The sequence below is a fragment of the Rhinolophus sinicus genome, chromosome 12 (assembly GCF_057876585.1).
Source record: "Rhinolophus sinicus isolate RSI-liver-muscle chromosome 12, RSI-T2T, whole genome shotgun sequence".
Lineage (NCBI taxonomy): Eukaryota > Metazoa > Chordata > Mammalia > Chiroptera > Rhinolophidae > Rhinolophus > Rhinolophus sinicus.
The window spans coordinates 48,144,846-48,159,277 of record NC_142512.1 but is presented as its reverse complement, the minus strand read 5'-3'; the positions used below and the strand labels follow the sequence as shown (position 1 = coordinate 48,159,277).

Genomic DNA, 14,432 nt, shown 5'->3' with positions numbered 1-14,432 from the left:
CTCTCTCTGTCCTTGTAGTAGCATGGAAGATGGGCTATACTATGTTATTCTGTTCTTGGACTAATGTCCAATGAGGTGCAATGAGCCCGCCTTCTTTTCTGGTAGGGTAGGAGAATAATAGGTTATATGCTGATACCATCACAAGAATACGAGTATGTCATTTAGCCAGCGTCCCCGGTGTTGATGTGCCAGCCCATGGCAGCCTCCCTACACATACCCAGGCCTCTCCAAGTCCAGTGACGTACTTATGTCCTTGTAGGACATAAGGGGCCTCCCAGGTCCCCTGCATGCCACGTGCGGCCCTGGGGAAACACAATGCTGCTGCAACCTCAGTATTCATCTAATTCTTCCCAGTCATGTTGCTGGCCCATCACCCACCCAATGTAGAAAGTGGCATGTGGAAAGCTTCTAAAGAAGCTCGCATCCTCATCCAAGTATCCACCATGGAAAATATACACAATAAATGTTTATTGGGAACCTGTTATATAAAAGGCACTACTCAAAGTTCTAAGGATAGAGAATTAAACAAGACTTATGAGTTCCCACCTTCACAGAACCTACATTCCATTGGGTGGGGAGAAGTAGATACATGCAGTAAACTGAACTGTGTTACAATTGTGTAATAAAATAATAAACACAGCTAAATGAGTTAGAGAGATGACTAATGTCAGGTTGGGGGTTATATAAAGTGTCAGAATGCCTCAAGAAGAAAATGTTCAAAAGCATTCCAAGCAATTTGTACTTCTTAATCCCTTTGCATTTTCCACCCTGCCCCCAACCCCTTCCCATCTATCACCCCAATAACTCTTGTACTCATCTGACACCGTACCAAGTTGTTACAACATTGTTGACTATATTCTTTATGCTATAACCGAATCTCCATGACTACTGTGTAACAACCAATTTGTACTTCTTAATCCCTTCCCCCTTTTCACCCATTCCCAACCCACCTCCCACCTGGCAACCATCAAAATGTTTTCTGTACCTATGAATCTGTTTCTCTTTTATTTGTTTGTTTTGTTGTTTAGATTCAATTGGTAGATACCAAATAGTCATGGGGGTGTAAAGTACAGCATAGGGAATATAGTCAATAATATGGTAATAACTATGTATATTGCTAGGTAGGTACTGGACTAGTCAGGGGGATCACTTCTTAAATCATGTAAATATCTAATCACTATGCTGTACACCTGAAATTAATATAAAATAATATTAAATGTAAACTGTAATTGAAAAATTAAAAAAGAAGGGTAAAAGGTGAAGTGGAATTAAGAAGTTCAAATTTCCAGGTGAAAAACAAATAAGTCACGGGGATATAATATACAGCATAGGGAATATAGTCAATAATATTGTGATAGCGTGGTACAGTGTCAGATGGTTGCTGGACTTGTCACAATGGTCACTTCTTTAGGTACAAAAATGTTGAATAACTATGGTGTATACTTGAAACTAACATAATAGTGTACAATGTTGGCTACATTTTAATAAAAATCTTTTTAAAAATTAAAAAGTTTTTTTAAAAAGCATTTCAAGCAGAGGGGAAAAGGAGGTGTCTGGAGTTGAGTGACTGAGGGAAGAGAATGACAAATGGGGATGGGTAGGTGGTAGGGATAAACAGAGACTCACTTATTTAGAGCTTTAGAGGCTGTGGTATGGTCTTTGAATTTTGTTTTAAATGTATCGAGAAACCCCTGAAAGTCATTAAATGGGGGATTGATGTGATGTGACTTATATTTTCATTCTCTGGATATAAAAAAAAAAAATCATTCTGGATATAGCGGAAAAAGAGTGGGCCCTGGAGACCCACCATCTGATCGTTTCAGAGGTGTAGGTGAAAGATGACGGTCATTGGGCTACCGTTGTACCACTTGAAGGCCTGATGGAAGTGGGTAGATTTGAAACATATTTGGAGATAAAGCCAAAGAATCTAGCTGTTGGCACATCTGTGGAGCACAAGGAAAAGTGAACAATCAAGAGACTTCTAGAATTTTGACTTGACTCGCTGGGTGGAAGGTGGTGTCCTTTATTTGGAAATGATGGGAGGGACAGTTGGATAGAATGGAGAAGGAGGAATTCATTTCCTATTTTGGAGATGTTTTCTTTGAGATACTTTTAGGCTTCTAAGTGGCGATGCCAAGTGGCCAAGTGTATAATTGGTTTAAGATTTTTGAAATCAGAGAGCGATCAAAGTGAGCATTGAATTTGGAAATTATTAGCATATAGATGGATTTAATGCAAAGGGATGAGAGTAGACTGTATGGAAACAGAAGGTGATCTAGGATTGAGCCCTCAGGAGTAAGCAGAGGAGGAGTGAGAGGTGGTTGTGGGAATCAAGAGGCCCCGATGAAATTGAAGGAGAAACCGGAGACCGTGTTCTGTTTACTCAAGGAAGAAAATGTTTCTAGTGGGAAGGAGTCAACAGCTTTGAATGTCAGAGAGATAGAGAAAGAGATAGAGATAGAGATAGAGATAGAAATAGAAATAGAAATAGAGATAGAGATAGAGATAGATAGAGAGAGAGAGAGAGGAATAAAAGGAATAAAAACAAACAACCAAAAAGCCTTGTCTGTTGGACTGAAAATGTGAAGTCATTGGTAACCTTGAAAAGAGCAGCTGCTGTGGAGGAATAGCGATAACATTTGGATTTCGGGGGTTAAGTTGTGACAAATTAAAGGCAGCTAATTATACAAGTCTTTGCGCCGTGCGTGTGTGTAGAGGAGATTATTGTTTGTTTCCCTTTTTTTTCTGTTGCTTGTCTTTGTTTAATGGATGACCCTACAGCGTTTTTGCCTGTAAGGATGTTTGGATGACCCAGTACATGTAGAAGAAATTGATGATTTGCGGGGTAGGGGGAGTGGAGAGAGAGAAAGAGAGAGAGCGAGCGAGAGAGAAATGAGAGAGAGTATGCACGTGAGCCCAGATTACTTTGGAAAGTCCTCGAGATGCCCAAAGGGGATGGAATTGAGAACACAAGTCCAAGAGGTAACTTTTGGTGGGAACAGCTACAAATCTTCCACCTATACAGGAGGAAGACCCAGAATATGGGTAGAGAAGTTGATACTCTTTCTGATTGCTCATATTTCCTCAAGAAGTTTGCAGGAAGTTCATGGGCTGAGAATAGACAGGCTTAGAATAGAGTGCAGACGGCTTAAGGATAGAAGGAGATGTTCAGAGAGGGAGAGCATTCCAGTGAATTTTTTTTTGCTTTTGCTTACTGTGGTACTGCAAAGACATAATTTTCTGAACACTATTCTGCATCATCTTTTAAATGTGTTCATTTATTAGGGTAACTTATCAATGTGGTATTTCAAATGTATCTATTCCTATCTGTTGCTTAGACCTTCTCAGTGATCTTGATAAGGGTTCTGGACAGGGTGTGATGAGTTATGACATTTCCATGTCAACTCTGAATGAAGTCTTCATGAAGGTGGAAGGAAAATCAACTATTGAACAAGGTAAATTCATTTGCATAATTCATATAAAATCAATTTTCCAAATGACCGTGTGTCAATTTAGTATTTATAATGTCTTACACATGATTCGCACGAAAGAATGTGACTAATTCCGAATTTGACTCTGCTTTTTGGGAAGGGCTGTCATTGTTTCCTAACATCATTAATAGGACTACACACAGATCCCGTCTTGGAATGTACTGGATTTCTCTTCAGAAACTATTTGCTTCCTATTCCAGCACCTTTCTCCTCTTCCCAGAGGCTCACTGCTTCTTGGATACTTTGAGGATGTGAAAGGCTCTCATTCAGGGTCGTGAAGTCTGAGCAGATATTTCTTACAAAAATTGCTCTTAACTTGTTCATATACAGAATCCCACTAAGGTCTGAATGGGGGAAATGGTTCGGATCATCCCCTGTGTATTTTAATGGGTGATAATAGTAAGAGCTGTCATTTATGGAGCATTTATGCCAGACAATTTGATCAATGCATGAACATATTGCTTTGCCTTTCTATAATAACCATTCCAACAAGTGTCATTGGCACCATTTTATATTGGAGGAAATCAGACCTAAGACTATTTAGTAATTTACCCCAAATTATGCCCCTTGTAAGTCATATATTTGGAAATCAGGTACAGATCTAGTGTCGTTACCTACCCTTCTAAATTACTGATAGCTTAATAGTAGAGATTTAGCCATCAATGATTGGTTATTTCTATGGAGGAGATTTCTTGAAATCCCTCAAAATATTGTTACACATGGGACTTTCTATGCCTTTTCAAAGTCGGGGCATAATGAGATCGCCCTTGGCTGAATTCTTTTGTTATGAGTTCCAAATATTTTATCACTAAGTTTATTGAATGTGGACATGATAAACATAATTTGTTGCTTATATCATTTGTTTTATAACCACAAACATTCTAAAAGAATTTTTAATATTACCAAAAAGAGAAAACTGTGATGATGCCATTAATAGTGTACGTGTGTGCGTGCGTGTGCGTGTACTTGTGTATGTGTGTATGTGTCTAGATTTTGCACAAGCAGACATGAGAAGAGACACAGAAAGCCTGCGTGAAATGGAGCCAGCTTGCTCTTCTGTTCCTGAAATGCGGAAGGCTGTGAGTACCTTGGAACTCTGGAGAATGCAGGTCTGTGCAATCGCATGGCTCCGTTTCTTAAAGTTAAAACGTGGAAAGAAAACGCTTTTGGCCCTGTGAGTATCAGAGTACTGTGGTTGTGTTGAATAGTGAGTGTCAAGAAAGGGTTCAACCAGAAGAGACGTTAGAAGTAGGACATAATATCCAACGTTGCCGCCAGAGGATGGATAAAGGCAGGGTTTAATTTTACTGTCCATGTGAATGCCTATATGTTAGTACTTGGTTAGCTTTACATACAGGTCTGTTGGTTGTCATAGTTTGATAGCATGGTGTTTATATAGCAGTGCCTCTTAGCACTGTGTGGCATGCTAAGGTATGACTTTCAAAATTTTAGCACTTACCATTATGGCTGGTGTGGAGTAGAGCTGATACACAAATAGTTGTGAAATGTCTTCCAGACATAAATAAAATTGCTATGGATTCATATGGTAATTTTTCTTTATTGGTAGACTATTGATATTTGGAATCGCCCTGTTCCCTTTGATTGTGGAAACAATAATTAATGCTATATTAGTTCAAAGGAATGATTGGGAATTTAAACCTGGCTTCTATTTCCTCTCGCCTGGACAACTTCCCCAAGACTCTCTTACCAGCCTGTTGATCATCAATAACACAGGTAAACAGAAAAATAAAATTTAAACCCAGAAATAAGTTATTTTCATGTAGAGAGAAAAACGCAAATCTTAAGAAAAGAAAATGTGTATTTGGATGTCGTGTATAGAAAACAGTTTCTGAGGAACTATGCGTATTTGCCCTGATTCTGGAGATTGTGACGATGGTGGGACATGATAGAAGGAAGGAAGGAAGGGTCACTGTATAACCCGGCAGAGCAGAGCTGCCTGTGTACCTGATGGCCCTGAGCTATTATGTGAGAGAGAAACAAACGTCTGTATTGACTGAACCACTCAATTGTGAGATCTCTTTGTTACAGCAGCCTAACTTTAAATATTATACACACTGATTGACATGTACAGATCCAACAGGATCTGGGAAGGTTCCTTAAGACAATTTGGTACCTGTGCTCCTGTTATCCTAGATGATGGGTGATTGGTTCTGTCTGACCGCTTACAACTACTGCTTATTTAACTTTGAAGAAGCTTTTCTGTTTCTGCCTAAGATGTTAAAAAATATATATTCAGAGTAGGAGTCCTCTCTTGAAGAGTTCCCCTGCCCACTCCAATTTTCATACACATTTGTGACTCAGGGTTATAGATGTCTGCTCTTTAAACACAGGTGGTCTTTTCATTTCTGTCTCTCATTCTGCTTCTTTTCCATTTGGGTTTTAGAGAGTACATTTTATTCATTCTCCTGCCTTAAAACTGAAAGTGTTGTATATTTGATTTCCAAGCTCTAGAATTGTTTCTTTACCTTTCAGAAGCCCGTTACTGTCTCATGTATGTGTTTTTCTCTCCAGTTACTCTGAGAACAATATACCTGTGTTAACTTATTTATCCTTTCTTCTCTGTACTCGGTAGTTGGGTATTCTGTGATTTCAGTTTGGAGCTTCTATGCCACCTTGTTCCTTTTTCTCAGACTCTGCTGATTGTTGGTAAGATGTTCATCTTTAAACTGGAGGACTCCTGTTTGCCTCAGTGAATGTGAGGCACCATTAAGGTCTCCTCTCTCAAGTGGCTGTGGAGATGGAGCAGGCTGTGTGGCTGCCCCAGGATGCAAGGAAAGCTTATGTGCTATGTGGATGGCCTCGCCCACCTGATGGGAGCCCTGTTACATCTGGGGCTTGGCCCGATTTTTCTGATGACAGAATCCTGTCTGTTCCCAGTGGGAACTCCCACATTAAAGTCAAAATGAGCAAAAATGAGAATCCTTTTTCCCCCACCTTTTTCCATGACATCCTGTCCTTTTAGTTATCGGGTGTTACTATAGGTCTTGCCATGCTGTTTTCCCCAGATAATGTCTCTTAGAAAGTGAGTTTGGGGACTTGTTTCCTGATGACAATTGCAGCTGCCACCTGCTCTGTGTGGAATACTGGGAAAGGCCTGTGGTCACCTTGTTCCAGGTGTGGTTAACCAGTTAATGAGCCTGCCTACCTTGCCCCCTTGAATGTGTTCCCTCTTGAGTTTAGATAGCCTGGAAATTGGTTTTATCTTTACCTGTGGGCTCTAGGCTGTTTTTCTCAGCTCTTATTTCTCTGTCAATCTCATCTTCTTTCTTCTTTAGCAGTATATCAAAAACTTTGGTCTGATCGTGACACTCTTCATTTCCCACTTCCTATGAAAAAAAAATTATGTAATGTATGTATGTAATATATATGTAAAATAGATGTAAAATACATTCGTGTGTTATACGTACACCTACGTAGATTTACTCTGCTGTTATTTAAAAAACAAGGGAGTGAGGGGAGTGTTACTATTGGCCATTTTAGGCTAGCAAACTTGAAGTACTCCTTATATCATTATTGTATTTCCATAAATTATTGAGTTTGAATGTATTTTTAACCAAGAGTCATAAAGTAGAATTATCCTGTCTTAATAGTTATGTGTTAACTTGCATTAAACAGAATTATAAAGCTAACTCATCACAGAATAAGATTTGACAAAAAGAAGATGGTAAAGTGTGTTCTCTTTCATTGGCCAGTATTATTTATTGTGATGCCCAAAAACCCATGCCTTCATATAACATAAATGCTGACTTTAAATTGTGTATGTGGTTTATTTCTAAAAATTGACATATATGTTCTTGCTTTATATGGTCGCTGTTGTTGATTTTTTCCTAGAATCAGATATTGAAGATTTTATACAGTCATTGAATCATCAAAATATACTTTTGGAAATAGATGACTTTAAAAATAGAAATAGCACTGATGACCTGTCATACAATGGAGCTATCATAGTTTCTGGTAAACAAAAGGTATGTTTGCCTCTTGCTTCTTGTTTATGTTTTTATGAAAAAACACACCCCAAAAACATTAATAAAGTGCTACATTTGAACTGCTTTAAAAACTTGAGAAAGTCAACCCAGCTAGTGTACAGCGACTTGACTCAAAAACATTTTGGGTCATTGTTAAATAATCTGTGAAATTCAAATACATTTTTGTAAAATATTTTCTATCTGAACTTTTGAATTAGATGACTTTTACATTTGAAAATAGCTAAATATAATTGCATTATTCAGACTCAATAAAATATTAGAATCTGTAGTGACCGACCACTATTATTATGAATTTAAGGGATCTTATTCAATGGCTAACTATCCAAATGGTCATTTTATATATTGAGAAAATATATTAAACACTGTAATAGCCACCTGAAGTCTCTGAAAAAAATGTTCTCAGCCTACTATCTTAACATGTTTCTATTTGGATAAAGAGTACATGCAATAGAGAACCTTCCCGAAATAAGTCTATTGAAAATACATCCTAATCATAAGTAAACCCTGAGTCTTGCTTACATTCCAATGAAAAACAAGGAGCCAAATTAAGTGAAGCTACCTCTTTATTTCCTGACACAAGGGAAAGAAACAAAAGCAAAAGCCTTTGGCGATGTATCATTGAATTCAGTTCTACCTAAACTAAGTATATCATAAAAAATATAATCGCAATGTGGGAAACTACATTGCTTGGCAGGCGCTTTATAAATAAATAAATATGTAACTTATCTAGCATGTTTATTACATGAATTATTGGTAATATTTAAACGATATTGAGCCTTTTGATGAATGCATGAACATTTTCATAAACCTGAAGAACATAAACATTGTCAAAGCATGGGTGAAAATGGTTCACTGGCCGTGTAATCATGAATATTTTATGAACCCAATGCTTATCTCTTGTCCAGAAAAATCAGCGTTCCTTTGCTTGCTCACTGTAAACTACAGTGTTTCCTCATCAGAGCCACTTTTAAATTACATCTGCTGAAATTTCCTTATCAGCAAAATGAGAATGAAATGATCTAAAATTATTAGGTTGGTGCAAAAGTAATTGCGGTTTAAAAGGTTAAAAATAATTGCAAAAACCACAATTACTTCTGTGCCAACCTAATAATGATTCTAATAAAAATTCGTATTCCTGACTGTGTTATATCCACTGTGATAGGGCCTAATATACACCATCTCATTTAAACTGTGTAACAACTCATGTATTGTACTCTTTCACAGATGAGGACGCTGACGCTCAGAAAGGTCAGTTATCTTGGAGATGGTCAGAACAAGTCACTTGGGATCTTCTATATAAAGCGTTTTTCTTCTTTAATGATTTAGAATTAACATTGTTTTATTTGTCTTTGTTTTATTTGAAGGATTATAGATTTTCAATTGTATGCCATACCAAGAGACTGCACTGTTTTCCTATTCTTATGAATATTATCAGCAATGGACTACTTCAGATGTTTAATAATCATACACAGTATATTCGAACTGAGAGGAGCGCATTGCCTGTTGTAAGTATTGTATTCACTCATACTGAACAATGAGGAATTTGAAAAGCAACCTATTGAAATCTATGTAATTTTACTAACAATTGTCACCCCAATAAATTTAATAAAATAAAATTTAAAAAAAGACAAAAAAAAAAAGCAGTCATGGTGATGTAAAAAAAAAAAAAAAAAAAAAAAAAAAGCAACCTATGTTTACCTACTTTAGCTTTTAAATATTTGTAATTGATTGTTAATCCTAAAAAAATGAATTTTGTCCTAACATTTTAAACAGATAGAATGTGATTTCTTTTTCTTTATCATTATCAGAGAATTCTCATGGGCAATATTTTCCCCTATTATGTCATAGTTTCCTGTAGTCTTCTGAAAAGATACATACTTGATTGCAGGACTATATTGGGAGGGGGGGGAGAGAGAAAGAGAGAGAGAGAGAGAGAGAGAGAGAGAGAGAGAGAGAGCTGAATTGGAAATCTGAAGCACCTATAACCTTGCTTAAAAGTCTTATAAAATCTAATATTCTTTGCTAGTGGACCCTTCATTGAATAAATGGGTAGTAGACTGACTGATGTAAAGGAGAATTTGCCAGTTCTTGGGCTGTGTGCTTTTTGATGAATTCTTCACCTACCCATAGTTGCTCTGGTTGCAAGCGTGTCTGATACACACAAGCTGCATTTTCAAAATTCTTTGTCAGCTGTCTATAGTGTGGATTTAGACAACTGGAAACATTGTTAGGAGCCAGGAGAACAGAAGGATCCCACACCTGGGCTCCAGTCTCAGCATTTCCTTCCTTTGTCCCTGCAACCCAGAAGCAACAATGACTTCTCACTTCGTCATCTTTGTTGGCTTCTCTGCTCTTTCCACCATGTAACCATTGCATGATTAATTTCATTCTATTTTTAAGTCTGGAGATGGATTTCTGGTTAGAGCCTGACTCATACCCAAGAAGGATCTCTCAAAGCTGACTCCACCTGTTTCAAACTTGGAGGTTGGAAGAGCAATAAACAGGACTAGAAATGGAGCCTTCAGAAAGGGACGCCCATTTTGTGACAAAGGGGTCGAATTCAGTTTTGGCTTCACTGCATTTGTAGTGTTGGGGATAGACACAGGAGCAGATGGATGGAATATACTTGAGAGGTCAGTGATGGACGGATACACCTGTAAGCTGAAGCTACCACTGACCGTGAGAGCAGGGACAATTCAAAAGTAGTGGCGCCTGAAAGGAACTCTCGAGAAAGCGGAACCAGCGGGTAATAGGAAGAGATAGATGTGACCCCCCTCTTGGTCTTTTAGTTTCCTCATGTCATTGCTTGTTTGTTCAAGGTCAAAACAAACTGAGGCCCCATGGTTACACTCTTAGCATCCTCACTGGCACTTACCTTTCTTCTCTCAGCCATTCTTATGAAGACTTTAGTGCATTTTCCCACCTGGTGAAAACTGGATAGATAGCACCCCAAAACCGCCAGTGAAGTTTGAGAATTGTGGAATTATTCTGAGACAGGCTACTGTACAGGAAGCGATGCTGTTCCCAATCTGAGCAGAAGCTGAGCCTCAGGCAGACACTGATTTGGGGGTAGTGATTTACAGTTCGTGTCCTTGAAGATGTGCTCGCTGGCATCGAGTTTTGTTTTTAGGTCTGTGCTTCAGAACACACGCACCGAGCTGCCGAAGTGTTCACATACCCATACTAGGTTTGCTGAGAAAGACGTGCTGTTCAGGCCTGAATAATCTGTTTCTCTAGGATTGTAACTCCTGAATTATTATTTTCTGTATTGCGGTAAAAAAAAAACACCCAAAAAAAAAACACCCACCTAATGTAAAATTTACCATCTCAGCCACTTTCAGTGTATACTTCAGTATATTCACATTGTTGTGAAAAAGATCTTCAGAATTTTTTCATCTTGTCGAACGAAAACTCTATACCTGTTAAATAAGCACTCCTCTCTCCTCCCTTCCCCTGGCAATCACCATTTTACTTTCTGTTTTTATGAAGTTTGACTACTTTTGATATCTCATATAGGGACAAGCATATAGTATCTGTCGTTTTGTAACTGACTTTTCCTTATGATGATGTCCTCCAAGTTCATCCATGTTGTAGCATGTGCCAGGGTTTTCTTCCTTTCTAAGCCCGAATTGTATTCCATGTATGGCTCTACTACATTTTGTTTTTCCAGTTATCTGTCCATGGACACTTGGGTTGCTTCCACCGCTTGGGGATTGTGAATAATGCTACTATGAACATGTTGTAGGCAGATATCTCTTTGAGCTCTTGCTTCCAATTCTTTGTTGTATATAACCCTGAAGTGAGTCCTGAGTTAGTTTTCACTTCTCTTTTTTTCCTAGGAGTTGAAGCCTCAGATTAAATAATCAGAAGTCAGTTCTTTCTCCCACCTCCATGCGCAGATGTTGATGAAATAGCCATACGCTTTTTATGTTTCACTATTTCAAAAAGCACATTTCTTTATGGTTATTAGTATCTGTTTAATTTTTTTAAAAAAAGCTAGTTTAAAGTATATTTTATATTTGCAGAATTACGTGTTCTGGACTGGGCTCCCGGACGGCTCCCTCTTTTTACTTTTCATTTCGTGCAGCATTTCTCCTTACATCGCCATGGGCAGTGTCAGCGATTACAAAGTAAGAGAAGGGGGAAGAAAGAAAAGAAACTTCAGGGACTTCAGTAATTGTATTGTCAGACCTATGTGTTCAACATGTTCTCCCGTGGAAAACACATTTAAACCTACATTGAGATAATGTAGTTAAGCATGATTTCTCTCAAGTCAGAAAATTTGCTTCTAAAAACAATACTTCTTACTTCAAAACTACAGGAAAAGTACAGTAATGTTACAGGGATTCAAGTTAATTTAAACCTTCAAAGGGGAGTATTCTAAAACTTTTGACTATATTATTTCCTAACTCCAAGGGAGAAATCATTGACGTTGAAATTGCAGACCAGATTTGAAACTTGAATACCCTTTCTACTGTGGGGAATAAAATGTTTTGTTGTATTTGTATTTGTATATCCATTATCCATTATCTAAGGCCAACAGTTCAGTGAGATTTAGATGAGTCATCCTTCACCATTCTGAGCCAGTAACTCTCCCAGGGTATATTTGGATGGTCGAGAACTTACTGTCCTTCGGGTCACAAAATAGTATTTCTTTCGAAGGAGACGAATTCCTTGATAATTATGAGATCTGTTTTTCCATTCATTATGCATGGGTTTGTGAATCAAACCGATCAAATAAAACAAGACTCATTTTCAAAATAGTCCACTTTATGGAATTGGCTCTCGACACCTCAGGTTCCTAAACAGTATGTGCATAATTAAAACTAGTAGACTTACAAGTATTAGGTTAGATTAGATTTATCTTCAAAACATCTTCCGGTGTATTTGTTTTAGATTTTAATTGAATCTCTTTATATCCTGTGTTTTTTCATCAGAAGAGAGTGAAGGCCCAGCTATGGATCTCAGGCCTCTTCCCTTCTGCCTACTGGTGTGGACAGGCACTGGTGGATATTAACCTCTTCGCCTTTATTATCCTTTCAACGTATTTATTTTTCTACTTAATAAACATGCAGGGCTTTTATATCACAAGTCGAATTGTGTTTGCTTTGGTAAGTAACAGATTACGTAGACGATATCTTATAAGGTAATTCATGAAACATTTTAACACTTGATAGTTATATAATCAAGACATTTTCCTTTTTACTTTGTCATAAACTAAAACAAAAACATGCCAAATACTTGTGTGATCAAATATGTTAAAAATATTTATAGTTTAATTTTTCCCTCAGTTCATATTCTATTTTTTGACTTTGATATTATTTATATTATCTTCAGGTTGTAATTACGTTTGGTTATGCAGCTTCTCTTGTCTTTTTGACATACGTGATATCGTTTATTTTTCGCAAGAGGAGAAAAAGTAGTGGCTTTTGGTCATTTTGCTTCTATATTGTAAGTATATATGCAAACATATGAATATGGAGATAGAGTTTCTTTTTAGACTTTCAGTGTCACATTAAACATAGTCACTTTTGTCTTGGGCAATGGAAAAATCAACACTGTAACTGTTGACAGGTCTGTACTGCCAGCCTGAGAGAGGCTCGAAAGATCCTAGTGAATTCCTGCATAGATACTTTTTAAGCTTATTCTCAGTTCTAAGTAGTCAGGAGCCTAACATCATAGTTCCCTTTTCTTTATGTCTTTCCCACTCTTTGTGTTGGCGTTCCTCAAATAGAAGCCATTCCAGACAGGGACAAATGCATGCCTAGATGAATGCATTTTTGCTTTGTGTCAAGTAAAAAATAAGCCCCTGGTTTACCTGATACTCACAGTTCGTCCTGGTTTGTGTAGATCTGCCAATCCCTCGTATAAGGGAGCACTCGCTGTCAACAGTAGGACCATCCCCCTGCCCCTTATCTTCAGCTTTTGTGGAAAAGCAGAGCAGGGAGGGAGCTTTTCTCATGGGATCAGGCTCTGTAGTGATATTGGGTTGCAAAAAAATATGGACAGAATTTTCCCAGTCAAGTTCTAGGATTTCAAAGTACAGCAATTCCACAGAATATGAAGACCTTCCAGAATTTGATATACCAAGAGCTTTCATCTCTTGACTTAGAGAGTAGAGACCATTTTCTCTTACACTTTACATCATAAGGGATGAAAATCTAATGAGGGCAGAGTTCCTTCAATACATGGTAGAAGGCGGAATAGAATTTGCATTATCATATGATGACTTCCTCTTGCATAATTCCTCAGCTGCAAGTGCATAAGGGAACCAATGAAGAAAGATGATTTTGTTATTTCTAGGGAAAGCCATGATAGTGTAGAAGACCTTTCTATTAGGTTTGTGGATGAATGTGATGATTAAGATGTTCTCTGACTGTAATATGAACAAACTATAATAAATAAAAAACCACAGGAGAGAATCGAATATGTGACTCTGAAACATTGTATTTTTCAAGTCGAAATATATCTATAGATGATCAGCTACCTTTTATTTCTTTGCTGTCAACTATTTTTGAATTACTATAAATTAAAATAAGACAAGGCAGTATTATAGAAGCAAAGTCAATTTTGCAAAATACAGATTTTTTGTGAAAATGTAAAAAAATTATATCATAGTGTTACAGTATAATACATGTTTATAATTTCTGATTTTTTCTTCTCTTTTTTCATATTTATCTATTTTATTGTGCTTGTCTGTTTATGTCATTTTTATATCATTGAAAAGAAGCTACATGTGTGTGGAATATTGGGATTTCAGATTTGAAAAACATTCAAGATCAGCTAGTATAATGAGATCTCAGACCTTATGTCATTCGTCGTATCAAAAAATATGAGATGGTAGAATGGTTGACAATACTGATTTAAAGTTTGTGTTAATCAACGTCTTGATTTTAGTAGGCTACGTTGTACATTTTCACAGAGACCTCAAGCA

At 37.3% G+C, this 14,432-nt stretch overlaps 1 protein-coding gene across 4 annotated transcripts in view; it reads left to right on the top strand.

The window, feature by feature from the left end:
- The window catches only part of ABCA6 (ATP binding cassette subfamily A member 6), a 57,225-nt gene that overhangs the window by 26,556 nt on the left and 16,237 nt on the right, over positions 1-14,432 (top strand). For all 4 annotated transcript variants that reach the window (XM_074319433.2, XM_074319436.2, XM_074319435.2 and 1 more), the window contains 8 exons: positions 3,339-3,455; positions 4,482-4,665; positions 5,059-5,225; positions 7,344-7,477; positions 8,863-9,003; positions 11,524-11,628; positions 12,436-12,609; positions 12,836-12,949. In XM_074319433.2, the coding sequence (XP_074175534.2) occupies positions 3,339-3,455; positions 4,482-4,665; positions 5,059-5,225; positions 7,344-7,477; positions 8,863-9,003; positions 11,524-11,628; positions 12,436-12,609; positions 12,836-12,949 (1,136 nt within the window). The remainder of the gene's footprint in view (positions 1-3,338; positions 3,456-4,481; positions 4,666-5,058; positions 5,226-7,343; positions 7,478-8,862; positions 9,004-11,523; positions 11,629-12,435; positions 12,610-12,835; positions 12,950-14,432) is intronic.